Source organism: Phyllostomus discolor, chromosome 9 (assembly GCF_004126475.2).
Source record: "Phyllostomus discolor isolate MPI-MPIP mPhyDis1 chromosome 9, mPhyDis1.pri.v3, whole genome shotgun sequence".
NCBI lineage: Eukaryota > Metazoa > Chordata > Mammalia > Chiroptera > Phyllostomidae > Phyllostomus > Phyllostomus discolor.
The window spans coordinates 65,022,905-65,038,792 of NC_040911.2; the positions used below are offsets into that span (position 1 = coordinate 65,022,905).

General features: G+C 39.0%; 1 protein-coding gene across 1 annotated transcript in view; it reads right to left on the bottom strand.

Moving 5' to 3' along the window:
* CFAP61 (cilia and flagella associated protein 61) overlaps positions 1 to 15,888 on the bottom strand; it is a 382,310-nt gene that overhangs the window by 179,091 nt on the left and 187,331 nt on the right. The window contains 3 exon segments of the mRNA XM_036009477.1: positions 8,315 to 8,354; positions 10,115 to 10,293; positions 14,747 to 14,821. Coding sequence (XP_035865370.1) covers positions 8,315 to 8,354; positions 10,115 to 10,293; positions 14,747 to 14,821 — 294 coding nt within the window.

Consider the following 15,888-nt stretch of genomic DNA (forward strand, 5'->3'; position numbering starts at 1 on the left):
ACACATTGGATTTCAAAAACAGAATAAGAGTGTAAAATATCTCACTAATAATTTTTCATTCTGATTGCATGTTGAAATGATTAAATTTGGACTCCTTATTAAATTGGAGTTCACCTGTGTCTTTTTATTTTTTTTTAATGTGGCTAATGGAACATTTAGAATAACTACTTATTTGGCTTAATTTCATTGTGTGTTGGACACTGGTACCCTAGATTGTCTGTGTTCCACATATTCCACTTAACCCTCTGCCAGGTGCCTGCAGAAGCAGCCTGGTCTTCCCAAAGCTAATTTGTCCCTTTGGGATCTGGCCTCTTCCTGAACCCTATGAAGGTATTACCTGTGCTAATGTAAAACCCTGGTGACATTTGTGCAACCCAAAGGCATGAACCATTGTTTGACCTAACCTTCCTTTTTTCTAGCAAAGTAACACAATTCCTTTTGGGGACTTTAGTATCAAGTTATTGAATACTAGGAGCTGAAAATAAGGACTGGTTTCCAAGTCCCAGTGGGCTTCCTCTGGGAGAAGGAGACTATAATGAGTTGCTTTGACTTGAACCTGAAGTTCTATGAATGACATAATGAAGGTGTCTTGTTTCTGTTTCCCCATAACCTGAAATAAAGTCAAATTTAAAATAAACATGTCTTTTAACTTTTTAAATCCAGCATTGCTTTTGTAATGCTGAAAATCTGCCTTTACATGTTATTCAAAATAGAAATAAATAAACTTAGTGGAATGACTTTGAGGCATCTCTGAGGGAAATCAACAGTGTTAATCCTGTTTTAGGGTAATCTACATTGCTTTATGAGCTTCAAAATGCCTTAATATTAACTCAAAAAATATGATGGAAAACATTATGGCAAGACTTTGTTATACTAAAAATGGGGAAATACAATCTATGATCACATACCTTTCAGGTAAAATAATTAAACTGTATTTATTTTTTGCCTCAGGATAAAGAATATTTGGGCAAAATAAAGAAGTGGGGGTGTGGGGCTAAGATGGCGTCAGAGTAGGAAGGAGCAGATTCAGCTTCCCTCTGCTCAGGGGAGAAAACCCTGACCGATCTATGGAGTAGAGAAGCAAGCAACCAACATACTTCAGCATTTGTGAAAATAGGGGACCAAGGATTGTAGTGGAACTGAAAAACCGGACCCTAAGAAGAGTGCTGCAACAAGTGAGACAAAATTGTGGATCTGTGAAAAGACCAAAGTTGAACCCAAAGAAGGAGCATCACAACAGCTGGGACAGTGAGATAAATTTCACTCTGCTATTAGAGAGAACCTGCAAGTTATTGCATATTTGTATTATTATTATTATTCCAGTATTCCTACATCTTTTTAATAGTATTTTGGTATCTCTCTTCTTTTTGTATAGTCTGCTTTGCTAGGCTGGATATATTGTATTATCTGACAGCTTTCCCCTGATATCTCTTTCCATACTGTATTGCTAATCTACTGTCCTTTAACTAACCTGTGTCCCATTAGCACACTACTCCAGGTTCTGTACTCCCTATTCTTGTTACCTAGATCTCATAGATCCTGTCATATGATCGTTGCCATAATATTATTGTAAATAACTGCTGTTCCATGCAATTGTAATTACTTCAAAACACCCCCCACCACAGATTTTAGCCCATTTCAAAGTTTCCTGAACTCTATTACTGTAGTGGTTAACTCATTCTCTCACACACTACACCTATTTACTATCCTTTACTCTCACCTTACCTCAGAATCTGACCTCCCACAACCTCCCTGATTTCTAGATCCAACTCACAATCCTTCCTTCCCCAACAAGAGTCTTATCTTCTTCCCATCCTTTCTAAAAATCAGCTAGCTGGGTGGAAGATCACAGTTAACACTATACATAGTCAAAGGATCTCCTATCTCTTCCCTACTTGCTACTACTGTAAATAGCATAGAATTCTCTGTTGCTGTCTTAAACCATTTTGCCTTCGCCCTCCAATTGATGACAAAAAAGAATAGGTGGAGGTGGTAAACACTAGGATACCCAGTGGAAGAGGAAACACAACAACAAAGGAACCGCTAACAGATAACAACAGAGGAAGGTGAAGGAGGGAGTAGTAACCACACAAACCTCAATCCAGGACCTATCTGGAAATACAACTAAACAGTAGAGACAGTACCCAATACAAACAACTGAACAAGAGCAAGAGAGAATTCTTTAAACCTTATACACATGGAAGAACCAGCTTCAACACAACCTGCCCTCACCAGCACAACAAAATACAGGAGGTGGTGGACAGAGTGACCCTCATTTAACAAGCTGGTGGGAAGGAACCACCAAAGAAAGACTCAACAACAATCAAAACCCAAAGGCAAACACAAAGCCAACTTAAACGACAGCCCAAGACCAATGAGCTTTGGGAGATCAAGGAAACTGCACCACTGAAACTCACTGCTATTCTACTACAGAAGTTCACACCACAAACTCAGGGAGCCAGAACAGATCAATTTAAGTAGCTGAGGCTAACAAGAAGAGTCTCACAAACATGGGAAGACAGAGAAACAATTCCCAAATGAAAGGAAAGGAGGAAGCCTCAGAAAGAATGCTAAATGAAATAGAGGCAATTCAACTATCAGATACTGAGTTCAAAGCAATGATCGTGAGGAAGTTCAATGAGCTCACAATGAGCTACCAGAAACTAAAGGGAAGCTACAATGAACTCACTGAAAAATACATCAGCATGAAAAAGGAAATAGAAACTCTCAGCAAGGGCAAAGAGGAAATGAAGAATACAATTTCTGAACTGAAGAACACAGTAGAAGGACTGAAAAGCAGGATCGATGAAGCAGAAGATCTGATCAGTGACCTAGAGGACAAAGTAGAAGAAAACACCCAGAAAGAGCAAGAAAAGAAAAAGAGGCTCAGAAAGACTGAAGAGGGATTAAGAGAAATGCAAGACAACATGAAACATAATAATATCCATATAATAGGGATACCAGGAGAAGAAGAAGAGCAAGGGATAGAAAACCTGTTTGAAAAAGTAATGATAGAAAACTTCCCTAATTTAATGAGAGAAAAAGTCACACAAATCCAGGAAACACAGAGTCCCAATCAAGAGGAACCCAAAGAGACCCACCTCCAGACACATCACAATTAAAATGGCAAAATTTCAAGACAAAGGGAGAACCTTAAAGGTGACAAACAGGGGAGAAACAGGAAGTAACATACAAGGGAGCCCCAATAAGGTTAGCTGCTGACTTCTCAATGGAAACGCTCCAAGCCAGAAGAGAATGGCAAGACATAATACAAGTAATGAGAACCAGAGGTCTGCAACCAAGACTACTTTACCCAACAAGGCTCTCAATCAAGATAGAAGGCCAAATAAGGAGCTTCTCAGAAAAAAGAGGTCTAAAGAATACACCTCCACTAAACCAGCTCTTCAAGAGATGCTAAAGGGACTGCTTTAAGGAAAGAAAGGAAAAGAGAGAGTGAGAGAGGAACACACGTACATAAAAGGCAATGAATAAGTACCTATCAATAATAACCTTAAACGTAAACGGATTAAATGCTTCAATCAAAAGACATAGAATAGCTGATTGGATAAGAAAACATGACCAACACATATGCTGTCTACAAGAGACCCACCTCAGGATAAAAGATCTGCACAGGTTGAAAGTGAAGGGCTGGAAACAAATTTTCCAAGCAAATGGACAGGAAAAAAAAAAGCCGGGGTAGCAATACTCATATCTGACAAAATAGACTTCCAAAGAAGGACCATAAAGAGAGACCCAGGAGGTCATTTCATAATACTCAAGGGAAGAATCCACCAAGAAGACATAAATATTGTAAATATATATGCACCCAATGTAGGAGCACCCAAATACATAAAGAAAATCTTAGAGGACTTCAAGAAAGATATTGACAGCAACACAATTATTGTGGGGGATTTTAACACCCCACTATCAAAAATGGACAAATCTTCTGAACAAAACATCAACAAAGATATTGTGGCATTGAACAATACCCTAGATGAAATGGACTTTACTGATAAATACAGAACCTTCCATCCCAGAGATGCTAAATACACATTCTTTTTAAATGTACATGAAACATTTTCAAAGATTGACCACATGATAGGACACAAAACAAACCTCAAGAATTTCAAAAAATTTGAAATCATACCAAGCATTCTCTCGGACCACAAGAGACTGAGGCTAGAAACCAACCCGAAGGAAAAAAACAAAACAAAACACTACAAATCATGGAGATTAAATAGCATGCTATTAAACAATGAATGGGTCAAGAATGATATTAGGGAAGAAATCAAAAGGTTTCTCGAAACAAATGAAAATGACCTCACAACAACCCAAAACTTATGGGACACAGCCAAGGCAGTCCCGAGAGGGAAGTTCATAGCGATACAGGCCCACCTAAAAAGGTTAGAAACATTCCAAACAAACAACCTAACCCTGTGTCTACAAGAACTCGAGGAACAACAACAAAGACAGCCCAGAGCAAGCAGAAGGAAGGAAATAACCAAGATCAGAGCAGAATTAAATGACATAGAGACTAAAAGCACAATTCTAGGATCAATTAATCAAAGAGCTGGTTCTTTGAAAAGATAAAGAAAATCGACAAGCCTTTAAGCAGACTCATCAAGAAAAAAAAGAGAGAAGACCCAAATGAACACAATCAGAAATGAAAGAGGAGAGATTACAACAGATACCACAGAAATACAAAGGATTATAAGAAATTACTAGGAAGAACTGTATGCCAAGAAATTTGAAAACCTAGATGAAATGGACAAGTTTCTAGAAAAATATAATCTTCCAAAACTCAATAAAAAAGAAGCAGAAAGCCTGAACAAACCAATAACAGCAAAAGAAATTGAAGCAGTAATCAAAAAACTCCCAATACACAAAAGCCCTGGACCAGATGGTTTCACAGAAGAATTCCACAAAGCATTTAAGGAAGAGCTAACTCCTATCCTTCACAGACTATTCCAAAGAATCCAAAAAGATGGGAGTCTCCCAAACTCTTTTTATGAGGCCAACATCATCCTAAATCCAAAACCAGATAAAGACACAACAAAGAAAGAAAACTTCAGGCCAATATCACTGATGAACACTGACACTAAAATCCTCAACCAAATACTGGCAACCCGCATCCAACAATACATTAAAAAGATCATACACCATGACCAAGTGGGATTCATTCCAGGGATGCAAGGATGGTTCAATATTTGCATGTCAGTAAATGTAATGCATCACATAAACAAAAGCAAAGACAAAAACCACATGATTATATCAAAAGATGAAGAAAAAGCATTTGATAAGGTACAGCACCCATTTATGATAAAAACGCTTGGCAAAGTGGAAATAGAGGGAGCATTCCTCAACATAATAAAGGCCATACATGAGAGACCTACAGCCAACATCATACTCAATGGGCAAAAATTAAAATCTTTTTGAGTAAGATCAGGAACAAGACAAGGCTGTCCACTTCGCCACCTCTATTCAATTTAGTACTGGAAGTTTTAGCCACAACAATCAGACAAGAAAAAGAAATAAAAGGCGTCCAAATCAGAAAGGAGGAAACAAAACTGTCACTGTTTGCAGATGACATGATAGTGTACATAGAAAATCCTATAGACTCCACCAAAAAACTGCTTGACCTAATAAACGAATTTGGCAAAACAGTGGGATACAAAGTCAATATCCAGAAATCAAAGGCATTTCTGTACACCAACAATGAAACAGCAGAAACAGAGATCAAGGAAAAAATTCCATTTGAAATAACGAAAAGAAAAATAAAATACCTAGGAATAAACCTAACCAAAGAGGTAAAAGACCTGTATTCAGAAAACTACATAACACTCAGGAAAGAAATCAAGGAAGACACAAACAAATGGAAACATATACCGTGTTCATGGATTGGAAGAATTACTATCATCAATATGTCCATACTACCCAAAGCAATTTACACATTGAATGCAATTCCCATTAAAGTACCAATGGCATATTTCACAGACATAGAAGAAACACTTCAAAAATTTATATGGAATTATAAACGACCCCGAATAGCTGCTGCAATTTTGAGAAAGAAGAGTAAGTAGGAGGGATCACAATACTTGACACTAAAGTATAACACAAGGCCACTGTAATCAAAACAGCCTGGTACTGGCATAAAAACAGGAACATGGACCAATGGAACAGAACAGAGAGCCCAGAAATAAACCCAAGTCTCTACGGTCAATTAATATTTGACAAAGGAAGCAGCAACATAAAATGGAATAAAAATAGCTTCTTCAACAAATGGTGTTGGGAGAACTGGACAGCCACGTGCAAAAAAAATGAAATTAGAGCACCAACTTACACCTTATACAAAAATAAATTCAAGGTGGATAAAAGACTTAAATATAAAACGTGACACTATTAAAGTCCTAGAGGAGAATGTAGGTAGGAAAATCTCAGATATTTCACGCAGAAACTTTTTTACTGACATGTCCCCTAGAGCAAGGGACATAAAGGAAAGAATAAACAAATGGGACCTCATCAAAATAAAAAGCTTCTGCACGGCTAAAGAAAACAGTATCAAAATAAAAAGAGAACCAACTGTATGGAAAAACATATTTGCCAATGACACCTCAGACAAGGGTTTAATCTCCAAAATATATAAAGAACTTACATGACTGCACTCTAAGAAGACAAGGAATCCAATTAAAAAGTGGGCAAAGGACTTGAAGAGACACTTCTCCAAGGAGGACATACAGAAGATCCAAAGACACATGAAATGATGTTCAATATCGCTAGCTATCAGAGAGATGCAAATTAAAACCACAATGAGATACCACTTCACACCATTGAGAATGGCCATCATAAACAAAGCAACAAACAAGAAGTGTTGGAGAGGTTGTGGAGAAAAGGGATCCCTAGTGCACTGTTGGTGGGACTGCAGACTGGTACAACCACTATGGAAAGCAGTCTGCAACTTCCTCAGAAAACTAAAAATGGATCTGCCTTTTGACCCTGCAATTCCACTGCTGGGACTATATTCTAAGAACACTAAAACACCAATACAAAAGAATCTTTGCACCCCAATGTTCATAGCAGCACAATTTACAATAGGGAGATGCTGGAAGCAACCTAGATGCCCATCAGTAAATGAATGGATCAGTAAATGAAAAAAACTATGGTACATTTACGCAATGGAATCTATACAGCAGAAAGAAAGAAGGAGCTCCTACCCTTTGCAACAGCATGGATGGAGCTGGAAAGCATTATGCTAAGCAAAACAAGCCAGGCACTGAAAGACAAATACCATATGATCTCACCTTTAACAGGAACCTAAACAACAAAACAAAGAAACAAGCAAAATATAACCAAAGACACTGAAATAGGGGACAGACTGACAGTGACCAGAGGGGAGAGGAGAGGGAATTTCAGGGGAGAATGGGAAGGGTTTACAGGAACAAATTTAAAGGACACATGGACAAAAGCTAGGGGGAGGGTAATAATGGGAGGGAAGTGGGGAGGGTTGGGTGGGTGGGCTGGAATGGGAGTAAAAGGGAGAAAACTGTAATTGAACAATGATTAAAATAAAATTAAAAAAAAGGAAGTAGATACTGTGCTATTAATTAGCCAACTGAAGAAGTACAGTTGTTAACTGACAGGCGAACATGGAAAAAGCTTTTATAAAAACTCGTTCTATTCTTCAGTTACTTCTCTTCCCCACTTTCTTCCTTCCAATACCCTGATAAAAGGTTAGTTAGAATCTCCATCCCTTGACAACAATGAAACAAAAATGGAGAAAGAGGCCAGAACTCCCTGAAATGGACTATCTTATTTGTACATGGATGTTTGCCTGCGGGGAGCTCCTCATACGCAACAGGCACTAAGGCAGGACCAAGCAGAAAATCAACCACAAGTACTCACTTTCCTATCCTCACAAAGCAATTTAATGGTCTCAGAATTTCTTGAGCTAATGTAATCTATACAGTAATACAATAGTCTAATTCATCTCCATGTAATTTCTGACATTTTCATGTTATACTAGCATTCTATTAATGATTTGATTCTTTAAAAAGATAATACTTGTCATGCTATATCAAAAAGAAATTATGCATTGAAAGAAAACTATTAAAACAGCATGATTAAAAAATTAACAAAAATGACAATATTTTTTATTTTTAAGAGTACATGACATGTCAGTCATCCTTATCATCAGAACACACAAACAGATGAAACCCCTACATTCACAGCATTTTAAATGTCTGGACAATGAATATGGCATTTCACTTTTCTAGCTTACGAAACCAATTATGTTACTTAAAATTCAGCAAGTACTTACAGGAAAGAGACTGAAAACAAAATCCATAAAGTCCAATGACCTGTAAAAACACCAGACATTGTCACCGACCTGCAAGCAAATCAGTTTAGTATATATTTAAGATTTTTTACCACTTTCTCCCCTTCAGGCAGTGATTAGCCAACCACTAGTCAGAATCTCTGTCTGGCTGAACCTTAATCAGTTGCAGAAGTCACAAGCTTCGTACATTTGTAATAAAGTATTTTTCTAAAACTGAAGGTACTATTATTGCAATTAAAAATCTCTGCACATTCAAAAAGCAAAACAGTCACTCTGTGAACATGATCCCTCCCTGCCTTTTTAGAAAAGAAGAGGAGGAGGGGCACATGTGGGCATATTATAAGCTACTCTGATCTTTTCTATATGCAAAAGATATACACTAGCTGCAGATGCATATTCACAGGCAAACCATGTGGGTCACTGAATTTCTGTCTGAAAATTCAAAAATCACATCCCAAACACAATCATATCTGAATGCACAGGGGAAAGCAAATATACACAACAAATTTAGAAGGATTTATAGGCCTTTTAGATGTCTATGCTATAATTAAATTTAAAGGATTTCCTTTTTCAACCTTCTAGATGTCCAAAGAAATTTAAAATTTAAGAGGAAAAAAGTATAAGTAAAACATAGTTCTAAGTAAGGCTAGGAGACTGGAAATGTGTTTAAATACATCCTCTAAAATGGAATGTCCAGTGGTGTTCTTGGTCACCTAAAAGATGTTCCAGAGCATTCCAGTATATCAAATGGGCCGGTTTATTCCTCTTTAAGATTGGCTGGGGAAAAAATGGTGGAGTATGTGGGTACCCTGAAGAAGGTGTGAAATCTAGGCATTGAGGGCAGGGATTCATGTTCAAACTACAAGGAGCAGCAAGTACTGAACAAATAGGTATTCTAGAGGGACAGGAAGTGGGATGGTTCAATCATCTGCATTGGCACCACGACTCCTTCCAGCAGCTGCCCTAGATTGTTGTTTGGTGTTCCACTAACCCTTTCTCAGATTACCTTTGGGTGAAGCTTTAGCACCAGATCCTGCAGGGAGCATGAGGTAAGGAACTAAGCTGTTTAGCCTGGCCCCTGACATCAGATCAAAGATGAGCACACAGCCTGATCAGACCCAGTGGGGCTTTGGCTGGAAAGCTAAGCCCAAACCAGAGTGTTTTCCTCATGAGTTTTTGGTGCAGAGCCTGAGCCTACAGTCCACTTTTAGCCCCAGATGGAGACAATGCTGTGAGGATAGGGCCAGCAGAAGAGGACCAGAGCTGGGAGGTGAGAAATTTGGTCCTTGACTGGGTTATGTAAATCCTCAATCAAGCCATATTGAAAATCAATCCTGACACTGGACTTACCCTTTGTTATGTAAGGCAATTATTCCACTTTCTCAAATCTAGATTGAGTTGAATTTTCTGTTACTTGCAATAACAACAACAACAAAAACAAAACCTCCAGACAAGTAGTCCCTAAATCCAAAGTTCCTCCAAAATGACAACTTTAGAGAATGGGGAGCAGCACATGGTTACATAAGTGATAATTTTCCATATCCCCAACTGTGATATAGGTGATCCAGACCCTGGAGATCCCATTGCTATGATCCTACTCAAATTTTATGGACTGGAATCTCTAGGAATGGGGTCAAGGAACCTATGCTTTTAAAAAAGCTTTCCAGGAGTTTAGGATGTGTGGCTAGGTTTGGAAACCACTGGCTCTGAAATATTAAAATGTTGGGCCATCAACACCATAAGTGTCTTACCATAACAGATAACCTGGAGATCAATACTTGCCTTGCTTCATGTTTCTCATCAATACAAAACAGCTGAATACAAAAAGCAGAAGAGGCTCCCATGTAGATGGGGCGGAAGTAATTGGTCTCCTCAGGCAGTGAGATGGATGCTGAGCTCATATCACTGACACAGTGATTGGTATCTTCAGTATCTAGGACTTGACCAGGATTTCCCAAGTCCTAGAGCAAGGACAGAGGAGGAACCACATGGGAATCCTATTTATTTTCTGCAATTTAATGGATTAGTGATTACATCTCCTCTACATTTCTAGGACAAATGCAACTATCTTACCTGAAACAAATTATCCTGAGCCAGGCCTAGTTTTAAAGAGATGTTCTTAATAAGATATTAAAAATTTATAAAAAGGACTGAAACAAGTTCTCCCATGAAGGTAAAAAAAGAGAATGGTTTCAGTTGGCTTTTGATATAGGAAGCATATTTTAACTGCATCACTGGTAGAGGTTAAAACATAGTAGTAGTATATACATGTTAATTCCATAAATAAAATACCTCTGTCCCCAAGAGTGTTTTAATTGTGAGTTTGTGCTACAAGGATTTTTGGATCTTGGGACTATTCAGGTGGTAGTAAGGTGGAGTCCAGGAGGTCCAACTGCCCAGAGCCACCAGGGAACTTAGCACTGAGTCCTTCTGACCTCTTTTTAGGGGTATCTAAGAAGATGTTATAGGTCAAATACAGGAAAATGATTCTTTCTGAGATCCTTCTTGGAGTTATTTTAAATCAAAGTAATACATGCATATAGTAAAACTTAAAATAATACTTGCACTAAAAACTTAAAAAGAAAAATCAGGAGCCCCCTCACCCCCCAAGCTCCTCTCCCCATTGGCTAGCACTTTCACCTTTCTCATTTCTTTTGCTATTTATCTCTATATTTTTAAATATGTGCTTATGCTGTTATTTCTTAATTCATCAGTGTTTGAAATTCCTTTTTGGCGTAACCCCCTTATACTACCCTCTTCCCCATATCTCATCTCCTCATTCTTCAACATAATTATAGCACAATTCATGGTTAAAACTAAGTATTTACATTATTATGAATATGTAGGTATCACTATTACTGGGGAAAGAAGTGTGATATAACTGTGTTCTCATCTGTGTACTTTGTTTTCATTCTCTTGGTTTCCTAATTTTTTTTCATGTGCTTTGTCAGATTTGTCACATGTTTGTCAATATTATTTTCCAAACAACCAAGCATTTGAGATAATACCATATATTTTGGACTATAAGACACACACACCCCAAATTTGGGAGGAATAATGGTTGTTAATGCTGCTTTTGAGTTCTGTTTATATTTACATTGGTGAAACATTGTTATTAAATATTTAACCGCATTTTTTTATTCAAAACTTTTTTCCTATTTTCCTCCTCTAAAACCTAGGTGCATCTTATGGTCTAAAAATTACAGGTATACGACTTCATTTCTTCTCTCTCCTTCCTCTAATCTAGCCTTGCTCACCTGCCAGCTACACTACCTGCATTCTTGTTTTACAGCTTCTGTTTAAGTTCCAGGTCTTTTCATTGTCTTCTTTGTTCATGATTTATGCCCTTTTATCACTAAAGAACTTTTCTAGCTTCCTAAAATCAACTGTGCTTGGTAGGTAGCAAAAGACTCAACAACTAACAGGGCACTTCATGGGGGAATCAAGTACAGACCTGGCATTTCACTGGGCAATCACCTCCAGGGACATTATCTAGATGCCTTTCTGTGGGCCTATCAGGTTTCCAGGGTAATTAAGTCCTCCAATCACCTACATGAGGCACTTGGTAGGCAAAATTGTGGTCTCCAAAGATGTGCGCATGGCCTAATCCCCAGAACCTGTTGATGTTACTTGACAGGATAAAAGAGACTTTGCAGATGTTATTAAATTGAGGATTTTGAGACAAGGAGATTATTTTAGATTATCTGGGTAGGCACAAAACATAAGAATCCTTCCTTGTAAGAGAAAGGCAGGAGGGCCGGAGTCAAAGAGAGATTGGAAGATGTCATGCTACTAGCTTTGAAGATGGAGAGAGGGGCTACATGCCAAGGAATGCAAGTGGTTTCTAGAAGCTGGCAAGGGAATAAATTCTCTCCTAGGGCCTCCAGTAGGAATAGGGCCCTGGCTACACCTGGATCTTAGCACAGTAAGACCTGTTTGGCTGTCTGACATTCAGAACTGCAAGTCAATACATTTATGTTGTCTTAAGCCACTAAATTTGGGGTAATTTGTTACAGTAGCAATAAAAACAACTAATACAGAGACCTGAATTTTGGCATTTGGATGAGATGCCAGGAGGAGAGGTTCAGGGGTTACTCCATTTGAAAGAGAAAATTCCATTTATTCTTCTATTCTCTATGTTCCCCCTTTACACAGCCTCATATGTAGAATCTGAACCTGAATTTGGAGCGGCTTCTGTTCAATCTCTCTTGAGAATAGTCATCTGGTTGTTTCACTTGGGGGATAGATGACAAGTTAAGTACTGTTTGCAAAGAATCTAATGCCCCCAACCCTCCAGAGCAGACAGTCAAGCAGACCCCATGTTTCAGACCAGTCATTGCCCCACCTTCCACAGAAGCTCCAGGTCCCAAGTTTCACCTTTTCAGCAGTACTAAACCAGTGTAAACTCCACCATTGATTTTCTTCACTTGAAACATTTTAAAGTATTCATCCTGTAACATCTCCTCTCCCAGTCTCATAGTCTTTGCAAATATGGGCCCTTTTTATTCTTTTATGCGATCATTTGTCACTTCAGTGTTCTTTTTTTCCCCAGAAGGAAAAGGAGATAAACATGGGAAATCCATTCACCTTGTTGACCCAGATGCCCTCTAGGGTTCCTGTACTTTGAATGCAGTGAGGACTGTCCTGTGCACTCACCACATCCTTGTTTGGGTTCCCAAAGGAATGGTTACCGTTTCAGAAATACTGAAGAGAAAACTGCTCCCCTCTGCTGTATGTCTAACTTTACCAAAGCATGGGGAGTAAATGCCTTAATGTGGGTTTCCCCAGAAGCAAACTCAGAGCATACTTTTTTGGGGGAGTAATAACAGGAAATTCTGTGAGGGGAAAGGGGAAGTGAATCGAGGAAGGGAAGGACACCAACACAGAGTGCTTAATGAGTGGATTACTACTGTGGACTCATTTCTGCCAAAATCTCTTGCAGACCATGAAGTACCCCCCTAAGAGGCAAAGGAACCGGGACACTGATTCTCTAGCTGACTTCAGTCATTAGCTGATGGCTGCTCCCCTAAAGATTCTGACCTGCCTGAAGGCACAACAGCAGAGAAAAACCAGGCACTTGAACTCCTCCTTCTCAGGGAGCTGAGGAATGAGCACTGTCAGAAGCATATGGGTAGGGGCCCCACGGTGTATGTTGAAGTGAGATTCAGAAAATTGACCCTGTGCCTGCCTAGTGCACTCTTTCCAGCAGCACATCCTGCTCCAGGATTCATGCATTCTTGTCTCCTCCACGCACTTAGTCCATGAGGGCAGACTCTGCCCTAAGGGTGAGGCCTGCCTACTGCTAGGTATGTACATTTGATTCAGTTGGAGGAAGTAGTAAGTCCATTTTTGTTACACATCCAAACTTTGCTCAAGGTCAGGTTTAACAATAATTAAATGGTATCTTTATCTCTAGCTGACCTCTGTAAAGACCTAATTGCTCAGTTCTGAAGGGGAAGGGGGAGAAATAATCTCCCTTCCCTCAGAATTCAAGTGTCTGAGATTAATGTTCAGTGAATTTGTCCCAGGACCTCCATGGAGATGACTCAATTTCCTCTTCCCTGTTCCGCCTTCAAGGGCTCTGTAGATTTTGGGGCTGATTCATTCTGAGTCAGCTGACCTAACAATAACAGACACTTGAGAATCCACTGGAAGTTTAGAACTGTGCTCATCACTGAGGAATGAGCATGTCTGATCATATCAATATCCCACTTAAAACCTTCACAGCCTTCCTCTGCTACTTAGGAAAAGTTCAAAATCCAGAGCATGATCCACAGAGCCCTGCTGATCTCTACCTGAATCCTCAGGTTTCCAGCAGGAAACAGATCATATATACCAATGGAGTGGACAAAGACAGTTTAACAAAGGACCATGTGTGAAGGTGTGTGCAGGGTAAAGGAAAACCAACAAAGATGAGGAAGTGCCCAGGGATAGCAACTGGCAAGATGCTACCACCCCTTGGCCTGAATCTATCACAGGAAGGAGCACTTACTAGAACCAAGGATGCAGATGAATGACATAACACATATTAAGTGTATGTATGAGAATATGTATGGACATATGATACATATAGTTGCAAAAAATTCTTACAAACGTTTTGCCCCTACAAAATGTTTTCTCTGTGGACAATGGGGCAAAAGAGAAAAACTCTTAATTACTGAAAACTTTGTAAATAATTTATGCAGAAACTGTAACTTCTAGGTCTGAGCTGTAGAAGACAGAATAGAGGATTAATCACAGTAAAGTAAAAGTTAATCAAGGGAATTTTGTGGAGTAAGCCCTAAAGGAGGTGGCAGATGTAAACTTGTAGAGAGACTCAGGGAGCCTGGAGGAGAAAAGGTCAGAGTCAGGTGGCAAGGAGTGAACCATGTGGGGGCAAACCAGACAGCACGCAAAGCCCTGCACAAGCCCTACCTCTATTTCACTAGTAGTACCACTTTGGACTACTGGTAAAAGTTCCTCAATTGCGGCTTCTTCTGTGATTTTTTCCTGCAAACAACAATGGCAAAACATAGGAATTAATCAACTCCCAGAGTGGCTCAGAGCCTGAGCTTTGAAGCAAACTGCTTGGACTCAGATCCTGGTTCTAATGCTTACTGGTTGTGTGGCAGTGAGAATATTATGGGCCCTCAGTTTCCTCATCTGAAAAAAGGAGTTAAGAGCATCACTTACCTCATAAGGTTGTTATGAGAATAAAATCAGGATAAATAGGTAAGATGGATGCTTAGCACAATGCTGGCACCCCTAATTCTTGTAGATATTAATAATAATAACTAACATAAAATACTTTTATTCTTCTGTGCAAACTGAAAGCTCCACTAGGTTTTTAAAATTGCTTTAGTGAGGTATAACTGACATATAGTAAACTGCATATATTTAAAGTGTACCTTTTGAAAAGTTTTGACCTTTATGTATGCACCCATACAAATATCACAATAAAAATAATGAGTATACACATCAGTCCTAAAAGCTCCTGTGTTTCTATGTGCCTCCTCCCACCCCGTGCCACTTTGCAATCCCATGCAAGCAATGATCTGCTTTTTATCATTATAAATTATATGCTGAGTCTATACATGGATCTTCTGTTCTGCTCGATTAATTTATTTGTTGACCTTGACATCATTATTACAGTCTTTTTTAATTTTATTTTAATCATTGTTCAATTACAGTTTTCTCCTTTTTACTCCCAATCCAGCCCCCCTCGCACCCCTCCCTACTTCCCTCCCATTACCACCCTCCCCTTAGTTTATGACCATGTGTCCTTTAAGTTTGTTCCCGTGAACCCTTCCCACTGTCCCCTGAAATTCCCTCTACTCTCTTCTGTGGGCACTGTCAGCCTGACCTCTATTTCAGTGTCTTTGGTTATATTTTGCTTGTTTCTTTGTTTTGTTGTTTAGGTTCCTGTTAAAGGTGAGATCATATGGTATTCGTCTTTCACTGCCTGGCTTGTTTTGCTTAGCATAATGTTTTCCAGCTCCATCCAAGCTGTTGCAAAGGATAGGAGCTCCTTCTTTCTTACTGCTGCATAGAATTCAATTGTGTAAATGTACCATAGT